Source organism: Hippoglossus hippoglossus, chromosome 1 (assembly GCF_009819705.1).
Source record: "Hippoglossus hippoglossus isolate fHipHip1 chromosome 1, fHipHip1.pri, whole genome shotgun sequence".
Classification (NCBI taxonomy): Eukaryota; Metazoa; Chordata; class Actinopteri; order Pleuronectiformes; family Pleuronectidae; genus Hippoglossus; species Hippoglossus hippoglossus.
Genome location: NC_047151.1, coordinates 21238815 through 21249888, shown reverse-complemented (window position 1 = coordinate 21249888; position 11074 = coordinate 21238815). Strand labels below are relative to the sequence as shown.

Genomic DNA, 11074 nt, shown 5'->3' with positions numbered 1-11074 from the left:
CTTGTATCGTTTTTTTCCAGGCGTCTTGAAAGTGAGCCGCAAGCCTGGAGGAAACGCTTCTCACACACTCGTCTGTCACCACAGAGAGACAGCAGTGCAGCCAGCCGAGGAGGAGCGGCTGGGGGGGGGGGGGGCAACAAGGCAGGCGCTGTGTGTGTGTGTGTGTGTGTGTGTGTGTGTGTGTGTGTGTGTGTGTGTGTGTGTGTGTGTGTGTGTGTGTGTGTGTGTGTGTACAAGATGTGTAAGAGGAGCAGGAGTCGTGTTCATGTATGTGAGTGTGTTGGTATGTGAGGAGCAGAGCAAACATGGCAGGGACAGGGGGGGGGGGAGGCTTTGTGGATCAGCAGCCCATGACCGGTTGTCACACTGCAACACATGCAGTACACACAAAGCCCCCTCAGCCGCCTGGTGGGAGGGCCCGTCTGACATTTCCCTCCGTGTGTCAGCCTTCCCTCACACTCTGATCTGACCAGAAGACAAACCCAACTACAGCCCAGACAGAACGAGAAGCAGAGCACGGACGTCCGCCTGGGCCACGATACGTCGGTTTTGTTTACCGACTTTTATAGCAGCCCCATTGTTCAGCGTTGACTTCTGAGGTTTTTGAAGGAGGGGGTGGGTGGCGGGGAAGCTGAGTTTCTTGGGACGGCAATTACATCAGCGTGAGGGCACCGGTTTCTCTTTGTCCTGAGCCAGGAAAGCATTCTGACTGCTGACACAAAGAAAGACTGTCAGAGTAAGCTCCTCCATTAAACATGAAATAAACCTCATCAAAGAGCCAGTCTCTGTCCTCTGCTTACATTCGACAGATCCAGCGAAATGCCAAACACATGTGGACGGGCTCTGTGTTTGGGCTAAAATGGCCGAACACGATCCAGCAGCATCTGAGTTAATCTTCCTTAGTGAAAACCGCATGGTGTTGTTTACACTGGAGACGACTGTGTGTATGTATATGCATGTGTGTATATGCGTGTCTGTGTGTGTGTGTGTGTGTGTGTGTGTGTGTGTATATATATGCATGTGTGTGTGTGTGGAGAGCGTCCAGAGCTGCAGAACTCACTGTTCCAGTCTGCAAAGCCCGGGCAGTTACAGTGTGTATGCGTTTGTGTCAGCATGATGGAGGAGAAGGGTGTTACTCAGACCTAATGAATCCATCTGCATTCAAGGGGCATTCTTCCTCTTGTTCGCAGGCGGGAGCAAACGAGCAGCGACCTGGGAGCCCGTCCAGCGGTTGGGGGGCTCAGGCTCAGTTTTTCCAAAGCAGACAGAGCGAGGATAAATGTGGATTAGTTTTAAATTCACATTCACCCCCCCCACCCTCTTGAAATATTGGCTATTTTTAAGAGGGTGAAAGCCGTAGAGTCACACACTCAACCCCCCCCCCCCCCCCCCCCCCATCTTGTACCGTACTGTAGATTCACTCCTTTGTGCTTTTCAGCGACGACTGAGAATTGGGCGAGCGGGGTTTGGCACCGAGGGCGAGGAGCACTACAGTACAGCCTGTGCTCCAGGAGAGAGGCAGCCACTGATGTCCTCACCTCCAACTGACCTGGCACCCTGGGCAACCTCAATGAAGAATGGATGGAGGGCAGGAGGCGGGGGGCAGGGGGGGCGGTATGGAGGGGGAGACTGATTGGCACTGAGGGCCCAGTCATTAGGATAATGAAGCCAGGGCTGAGTGGAATTAGGGAGACCTCTAGTGGCTGAAGAAAGTAAGAGCAAAATGAAAAACTAAACTCAAATATTTTGAGTTTTAGACACTTACTACATTCAATCTTAACTTACTCTATATTCTGCAATTTATAAAATGGCACAACATTGTCTGCAGATACTGTTGATAACTTTTAACACATTAAATTGTTGTTTAGTATTTTTTCTGATATTCACTTTATTTTAATTGAGCAGTTTTCCGAGAACTATTCTGTTCAGCTGTTGTATGAATTAAACTTTTGGATTAAAGCAGCAACAAGTCAAACAGAAAACACTCCTTTACATCATTATTATAATAATCTTCACTTCTTAAATGTTAAGAAGTGGTTGTGTTTGGCTTAAAACACAACCACCTTTTCAACTAGCGCTGAACCAACCTTAATTGTTTTGTGTATCCAAGATCAAATTCTGTTTACTTAGATTTGTTATGTTTGACTGTTTATTATATCATTGTCTTTATTTTTTGTCTATGCACTTTTTTATGTAGATTAAAATAACCGCTTTACAGATCATCATTAATATTATACCAAAGATTTCATTATAAAAATAAATTAAAAGTGGACACAGTTGCCTTAAAAATTATTAAGTATCTCACACTGGCTTGATTTATTTTATATTATTTCATATTTTCTCTGTATATTGCAAAGATGCTGACATAACGATGGAACATAAAAAAACATTTAAAGATAAGATATGTTGACAAATCCAAACATTTTCAGTGTTGTGATTCATTTGATCAAAGTCAATCTACAACTTCTGATAAACACAAATCAAAGAAAATAGGAAATATTCACAGGTACCTGCTACACACCTTTGACGACGTTGCTTTTTATCTATTCGTCTGCTCTTCAGCAGGATTATGCAAAAACTATTTTTTTTAGATTTCCATGAAATGTTGTGGAGGGGAGGAGCATGACCCAAGAAAGAGCTCATTAACTTTTATTGCAGATAAAGATAAGGAGGCAGATCTTCCATTGCAAGATTGAGTTTTTTCAACATTTTCTTTGATTTCTCTGAATTTTCATGGATGAAAAGAAAATAAATCAGGCATGTTTATCTTAGTTTGGGAAACTTGGAGCAAATCTAAATCTAAATCCAGATCTAGCTTGTTTAAAATTGGTTTTAGAAGAAATAGATTTTTTTACAGAGGTATTGATCCTGACATTAATAACTTGTTACATTGAAGTTTGTGTGGAAAATACCTGTAAAATAGATGATACAAGTCAATGCTACTACCCTGGTCCATCACTTCAGCCTGATAAAGATCAGTGTGTCTGTATAAAACTAATAAAGGAGCTGAAGTGAAGTTATGAGTATGTGACTTCTCTGTTATCCTCTGGTGGAGTTGAGCAGTGCAGTGCTTTATGAGGGAAATTCTAAAATATGAAAGTGTGTCCTGCCTGAATTAGAAGTGAGCGAGCAGCAGATTCATTCAGGGAAAACCAAGCACCGACATTCCTGCTCCAGAGCTCAGACAACGTGTTTGCACCTCGGACAAATCGCTGGAGTAATATTCGAAGAAGCGACATTATTCAGTCCCTTCTTTTTCATATCAAGAAAAAACACGTGGAGAAAGAAATCAGAGCTCAGGTTCAATCTTATTCACTTATGTAAGATTCACATCACTCTCTTTAATATATAATTCCACTCAAATACTCCAAATATAGTGAATAAGAAAACATCTTCATTATTAGAACCGTTTCCACAGCATTTCAACAAGAGACAGAAGTGATTGTACAAATCCCACTGTTCTGAACCGTGTCCTCTCATAAGCACGTTTCTTTTAATAATAATCAATCTGTGGGAAAGTGTGTCAATTACTTATCACAGCTCATTCTCTCATGACACATCTCCTCCCTCTAAAGACACTGTTCTTACAAGTGATCAGTATTGTGCATTGTTTTCCTCTACAATCCTCCATATGTTTGTACTTATTGAGTTCTTTATTTAACCTCTTCTTGAAGGTTGTAGTGTTCTTGTCCAAGAAGACAGTCGGAGTATCTTCTTTAAATTGTCTCTCACATATGCAATTTTTTATGTTTCTCTCCGATCCCCAAAAGTCTTGAAGCTGGAGGTGAGGCATGAAAAGTGTCTGCTCAGCCCGGCCTCTGCTGATTTGGATTAAGGCGAGCTGAAACCGAGTCTGTGGAACAGGTGACTTCTGCCTCAGGTATTTTACATTTAAAATGAAGTGTAAGAAGAGCAAAGCTGCTTCTTTTGGTGCAAACCACAGGGTCAAGGTCACATATTCTTATTCTGTCCTGGTGGTTTCTTTTTGGCACTGTGTGACCCTGATGAACCATGACGTCCATCCAGTCCCAGTGTTTATGATGAAGATGAAGAGGAGGAGAAGGCTTTCAGGAGCAGGTCAGCAGCCAGGCCTGGAGAGATGGCTCCTTTGGTGACCTCCCTCTCCAGGTGGGGCAGAGCCTCCCCGACACTGGGGTGATTTCGGAAATGGCAGAGGACGTTCTCCTGGATCAGACTCCACATCCAAACCTTCTGCTGGGCCTTCCTTCGGCCCTGCAGCTCACCGCCGGCTAACATGGTGTCCCTGTACGACTCTATCGTGGCCCACAGCTCCGGGATGCCCTCACCGGTGTAAGAGGAGGCGGGCACCACCTGAGGAGGGGGTTGGGGGAGGAAGGGTGTTGGATGCATGTGTGAATTTTAATCGTCTCCTTTTCCAACAACAAGGCTGTAATTCTGACTCTTTGACTGCTCAGCCTGAGGAAGTCGCCAAAGACACAGCGACACGTCTTTCTATCCGTCTTGGATTTTCAGCAACATGTCGCATAGAAACACAACAGTAAAAAGCAACTTACACAAGAAATACTATGCAAAACAAGTGTTTTGGTTAAAAGTGTAACATTTGGGACAAAAGTTCTGTTAAAAATGTATTTAAGTTTAAAAATAAAAGTTATTACCTTTAACGTTATAATAAAAAAAGCAGACACAGAAGTGATTGTGCCTCATATTTTACAGGAACACAAAAAAAGTCAGAGCAAAAACAAGGACCCACTAAACGTCTTCTATAAAAATGACCCTTGTGTTAGAGAATATAAACAAAATGAGCCTGGAGGAGGAAAATCCAGACTTTAGTGTTAACGTCAGACAAACCTCACAGATTCTCTTCAGACTGTTTAAGTGTAATGACATTACATGAATCATCAGGAGATAATTTGACATCAACTGGCAATTTGAAAAGCTGAAAGTGACAGGCTGGTACATATCAGAGGCCTGTGATCAACAGCCAATTAGCAGTCTTCTAATTACATCATCAAGTTAATCATTTTACAAGAACTGGATCGGAGTCTGATGGAAGAACAGGAAATCAAATGTGAGACCAACAAAATGGTATGTTCACCATTTATCTTCTGTAATGGGTTGAATTAAAAAAATAAACCTACTGTTGTCCAGTCATGTACATAGTTCTGGTTTTATTGTTGAGGATTGAAGATGTGTGTCGTGAGATTTCTGCTTCAAACCAGAACAGTTGAAGTGAATGGAATTTTGTTTGTGGTAAAAAAATATGTTTTGGGTAATCTGGAAAAAGAACCTAGTACTACACTTTCATAACATTGGGGGACTTCTAAGACAGAGGTCAAGCTCTAAAAGCATCGACTCCGACACTTTGCTAAACTCCCTACAGGCTCAAAACCAGTCGTCTCTACACTAAAACCAAAATTAGTGTAAAGTCTCGTCAACAAGTTGATTAATACAACACTTTATAAAGCCAGAGCTACAAGTGTGTTAGAGTTACAGAGAAGACGACAAGAATAAAGGAGCAAATATAGTTGAGGAATAAGAAAAAGTCTTGATATCTGATTTGAATCGAAGTCACAGAAAACACGTTTCTTCCCCAGGTTTCAGACATTTTATGAATCTAATAATGAATTTAATGAATGAATCAATCAAGACTGTGTTCAACAAGTTATTGATAATATGAAATATTAGTTGCAGCCCTTACTGTTAGTAGTTTTGATAGATATTATCAAATAGGTTTTCATGCAGAGGGATATAGACACCAAAAGAAGAACTGCTGAAGATGAAAAACCAAAGAGATTAAATCAAGGGGAGGAAGGAAGGAAAGAGTAAATAGCGACAGAGGCTGTGAGAGCAGCATCTCAGCTTGTATATGAGTGTGCAGGTTTAAAATGACATGACACAGCAGCCGAGTATTCAGAGCAGCGGGAGTCAGGGGTGGGGGTGAGGAAGGGTGGGGGTGAGGAGTGAACAGCTTGCTCAGGGGGCAGATGCTGCATCGGGCTGGGAAAACAATAGGACGAGGCCGGGGCTGGTGGGTGGGCAGGTGAGCTGGGACACGCAGGGAGGAGGGAGACACTGCAGCCATGATGCTATGACATCATGACCATCATCACCCCCCCCCCCCCCCCCCCCCCCCCCTCTCTCGGGTCAGCTGACCTCTCAGTGGGACGGCTTGTTGGGTTCACACGGCAGCTGTGGCTGCACAGTGGGTTCAGTGTTGAACACTTGCCAGTTATCTTTTTTTTAAGGCCTTATCATTCTGCTATTGGCTTCCTCCCTCACTACACTGTCAGTTACACACAGAGACACACACACAGAGACACACACACACACACAGACAGACAGACAGACAGACAGACAGACAGACAGACAGACAGACAGACAGACATTCTCTTCCACACTAACCTTTGGGTTCCAGGATCTGGACTGCCTCCTGAGCAGCTTGAGAGCGCTGGTGTATTCAGTCTGGATCCTCCTGGCCGGCACCACCAGGTCTCCATCCGACTTCGTCACCACCACCAAGTCGGCCCTCTCGATGATTCCCCTCTTGATGCCCTGGAAAGAGATTTTGACCTCAGCGAGGGCAGTAATCATCTTATCAACAGTAAGAGGCGCAAGAGGCAGGACATGACGTATAAATTCTGCGGAAATCATGTGTTTTTGTTTACAGCTCACTGACACCGGCACTTATTGCAAACAGCTTTCGAATCTGTCTTTCCAATTTGAGATCTTCTTCGGCAACACCTTTTCTTCATCGTGAGATATTTGTATCTCAAGATGAAGATGAAGTTTTGTATCTGTCTCGTTTTAGAAACGTCCTCACCACACTCGCTCTTTCGCATCTCGTGAATCTTCCACACATAATCCTGCTGTATTCTCACGTGGGCTCACTCAGACATTCTCCAGAGTATTTCGTAGGGGGGGGGGGGGGCTGGCAGGAGAAACACGTAATGTCCGGAGCCTCTGACTCTGATTTGCATTCTCACCTACTCATCTACCTCTTGTTTTCAGGAGATTATCCGGAGTTCAGTGCATGTCTGAAAGCATCTTTAATAAATAATAAATCTGATGTCGGGATACTTCACCCACGGAGGGATCTCTGCACAACGTAATGGATGGAGTTCTGTTTGTTTGTTTGTGTTATTGCTGCAAGGTTAGTAGAAGAAGCCAATAAGAAGTCATTGTGTTTCTCTCTGTTCATCCCTCACTGATGTTTCCACTTGTTTAGCTCAGGTTTCTGTATCAAGCTTTACAGTAGTTGTCATTATTTCACTGACACACGTCACACTGTACCTCAATGCAACTGAATGTCTGAGTCACATAGTTTTAATCTTCTGCAGGATATGTGAAATATTCTACTTACCATTTGCATAACATTGTTTTTAGATTCATGTTAGATATAATAACGCTAATTAAAACAAATGCCACACGAGGAGCTTAATGACCATAATCACCATAATATTAATCCTAATGGCTGAGGCTAATTGAGCAATTAGTTTATCTAATTAATAAATTGATTAGCATATAGCTGTTGTCAACATGCTTATCTTTACATTAAACATGGAAACAGTGACCAGTTTCTACTTAATAACTTAAATTTTAAAATGTATTAATGCAGCACGGTGATTAAAAATGCAGATTAGATCATCAATTTACATTAATATTCACACAATGATTCTTGTACTTATAATTAATCATATTTATCATTAATTTCAGTGAATCTGTGTTATAAGAATGAAGAGATAATCTATGACTCTAATGTTACAGTCACATGATCAATGCCTAAACATACTGCAGACAAATAATAGCACGGAACAACCTTTAATGAAACTGTGACAAATGGTGTTACTTAAAAAACATGTGGATGTCGTTCACTGACCTGGAGTTCGTCGCCCCCTGCTGGTGGAATCAGCAGCACAAACATGTCGACCATGTCAGCCACTGCAAACTCGGACTGGCCCACACCTGGAAACACAGACAGGGAATTCTAACTGTCAGAGCAGATCAGCATCACAACAAAATGTAAAGCTGATATTGACAGAAAAATAACAGATCAACGACTGCACAGCAGGGTGTCATTTCAAAATCCAGGTCTGGTTTCCACACTCCACCGTGTATGAACAAGAGAAAAGTCAAACTAGATCAGCATTAAGTTTTTACTTCTTGTTAGAACTTGTTCAGAAAAGCTGTTGAATAACTATGAGCTCTTCCAGTCTTCACAGTGAATAACTTCTTGCCTCTGGGGAGGCAACAAAGGTGTCTGGTGACGAGGAGCCGGTGTCAGACCTCGACACTTAGTAACGACCAAACTGTCCCTGTGGCACCAAGATGGGAAACAAATTGAGAACTGAGAGCTGCAACAAATCCCAGACTTACATTAAATACTTAACTTCGCTCATAATTCCTGATTCCAAAACGTCTCACCACTTTATTCTGCAACTTTATTGAAGGCGGTGGAGAAAACTCTTAACTCTGATAAGTTGATGAGGTTGTTTGTTAAACACACTGAATGTGGTTGCATCATGTTGCCACAGGAACTGAACCTTTCAGGCCCCAGTCACACGTGACTTCAACCTCTGCTGTTCCAAACACAAGGGAACAGGTCTAAGTGCAGTGAGATCCACTGGTCCTGGGCCACGTTTCACCACATTCTTTTAGTGAACACAAAGCGTCCTGGGCCACATTGGTAGAGCACCTACTCAACTGACTTCCTCCTTCCTGTTACAGTTTCATAGACAAAAATATTTTGACACTTATCAGTGTTTCCCATTGAATGTTTGCAGCCTGCCACAATATCAACATTGCCCGCAATATTTTTATTTAAGCGGTTTTTTTTTTTACCATTTCAAACTTCAAATCCTTTAGAGCTGCACACATTGCATTGATTCTCTCTCTCTCTCTCTCTCTCTCTCTCTCTCTCTCTCTCTCTCTCTCTCTCTCTCTCTCTCTCTCTCTCTCTCTCTCTCTCTCTCTCTCTCTCTCTCGTAAACAGCAATGACGTACGTGTTTATTTGCATCTAAAGCTGTGACATCCGACAGCGCTCATGATGCACAGTCATTTTAATAGCAGCTGTTGACTGATGCACTTAGAGTGGCGGTCGATCACCGATGACATCATCAATGGGCAGGAGGATCTACAAAAACGTTAATTTGGTGTTTTTGCATTATAATTAGGTCCCTGATTTTGACTGGAAGACTCAGATACAAGGTTGTTGTTTGTAAGAGAAATAAAATGTTCAGCTTGACTCGACTTTGAGATAAACACGTAAAACCCAGCATCTTACCTACTGTCTCCACCAGGACGATGTCATATCCTGCGCCCTCACACAGAACGATGGCCTCGTTGGTTGTTCTGGTGACTCCACCCAGTGTTCCAGAGGTCGGTGACGGCCTGATGAAGGCGTTCATGTCTCTGGACAGTTCAGTCATACGAGTCTTGTCACCCATCAGAGACCCTGCAACAAGAGGCACTGAGGCAACTTTTCTTCTGAATCATGTTCATGATGTGAGTGTGAGTGTGTGTGTGATGATACCTCCTGTAGTGCAGGAGGACGGGTCCACTGCCAGCACTGATACTTTATGTCCACGTTCTGTCAACATCTTCCCCACCACCTCGATGAAGGACGACTTCCCCGCTCCAGGAGGACCCGACAGACCTGAGACATCGGTATAGAGACAAATATGTTGTGGTCAAGACCAGTTTAAACAAAAAAATGAAAAGACAATGTTTTGTTTTCCTGATATGCTTGAAGACTATAAACCTAAAATGTCCCTTAGAGGAGTAAGAACTTATATTTATAACCACACATGTTAGAGCTTAATAATCAGGCCAACTTCCTGATGATCATAAAATGCACCAAACTGGAGCCACTTTCAAGTAGATGTAAATTCTTTGTTTCATGTTATCCAGCAATGGCTCAACAAAGAGAAAAGGGAAAGTGTGCAGATGTGTCTCTCAATAGAAGAATGTTTTATTTAGACACATCTTGTTGTGGACTGACAGGACAGGATGTCAGTCCACTGACCAGCGTCTCATCAGAATGAACCAGTGTCTCTTATTCTTGTCTTCACCTGACATCCTTGGCTGAGTGCAGAAAACCCGGCCTACACACACACACCTACTCTGAAGGCCACGGGCTTCCCTCCATTTCCAGCCTCCTGCTGCGTCCTGTAGGCCAGCACCCTCTGCAGCAGCACCTGCGCCAGCTCTCTCTTCCTGGGATGCCGCGTCTCCACTAGAGTGATGGACTCGGCCAGAGACGCCCGCTGTCCTCCGATCAGTCCCTCATATAGTTTGGTCAGCAGTCTCTGCTCGGGGCCGCTCAGGTCCTGTATGTGCTGGCTGAGGGCCGTGCTCGCGCGCCTGCGGTGCTGGCCGCTGTGAACCGAGATGGGGCTGCGGGGACAGGGCAGGGAGGCTGTGAGGACCCTCTGGTGGAGGCAGCACCTCCTGGTGGAGGAGGAGGAGGAGAGGATGTGGCGGAGGAGGGAGAGGCCAGACCGCTCCATTTTGTGGAACATGTGGAGGATCTAGGAGGAGGAACGGAGGGAGATCAGTTACATCAACTCATACTGACTATTCTAATCATTTAATAATGTTTTTAATCATTTTCTTAACTCTGTTATTATCTTGTTCCAATGTTGTCTCACGCTGTGTGTTGTGTTCCCTTCAATTCTTCATTTTGAACTCGTACAGCAGCTTGGAACTGTGTTTTCAAATGTGCTACATAAACAAAGGTTGTCATCATTATTTTAAAGATAAGCTTTAATATCATGATCTCAGATAAACGACCAACAGTGAAGACAGAGTATGAAACCTGAACAGAAATGAATTAGACTCTTAAAACTCTTCTAACCTCAAATTAAAGTCTGAGCAGTTTCCACAACAAACGGTTATTTTCCACTAAGCGTCAGTTTGACGACACGTGAACGCAACATGGGCTCATAGTGAAAACATAAATACAGTTAGAGTCACAATATAAAAAGTTATAAAAGATTTAAACAACAAACAAACGACACAAAACATGAATTCACGCTGACCTCGAATCAGCTGCACCACAGCAGCGGGTGTTCCATTCATTCTCTTCCGGTTCCG

General features: G+C 43.3%; 1 protein-coding gene across 3 annotated transcripts; it reads right to left on the bottom strand.

The window, feature by feature from the left end:
• Positions 1-3321: 3321 nt before the first annotated feature.
• Positions 3322-11074, bottom strand: mmaa (metabolism of cobalamin associated A). 3 transcript variants are annotated; one of them, XR_004615654.1, is made up of 8 exons: positions 11020-11074; positions 10098-10509; positions 9513-9635; positions 9264-9434; positions 7859-7944; positions 6385-6534; positions 3941-4332; positions 3322-3887 (listed from the first exon to the last, which is right to left on the bottom strand). XR_004615654.1 is itself a non-coding variant. In XM_034602629.1 (7 exons), exons 2-7 carry the CDS (start codon positions 10498-10500, stop codon positions 4036-4038), a joined length of 1230 nt encoding a protein of 409 aa, XP_034458520.1. In that variant the 5' UTR covers positions 10501-10509; positions 11020-11074; the 3' UTR covers positions 3322-4035. The 3 variants fall into 3 exon arrangements, 1 of the variants encoding a protein (XP_034458520.1); XR_004615655.1 differs by lacking the exon at positions 11020-11074 and adding an exon at positions 10836-10966; XM_034602629.1 differs by having other exon boundaries at positions 3322-4332.

What these genes read in the sequence shown, in the direction of transcription:
- mmaa (XM_034602629.1), bottom strand. Translation starts at nt 10,500, where the DNA reads ATGTTCCACAAAATGGAGCGGTCTGGCCTCTCCCTCCTCCGCCACATC. An exon ending in GCCCGTGGCCTTCAGAGTAG is followed by an intron (nt 9,636 to 10,097) that starts GTGTGTGTGTGT and finishes CCGATGTCTCAG; the next exon opens with GTCTGTCGGGTCCTCCTGGA. An exon ending in GTCCTCCTGCACTACAGGAG is followed by an intron (nt 9,435 to 9,512) that starts GTATCATCACAC and finishes CTCTTGTTGCAG; the next exon opens with GGTCTCTGATGGGTGACAAG.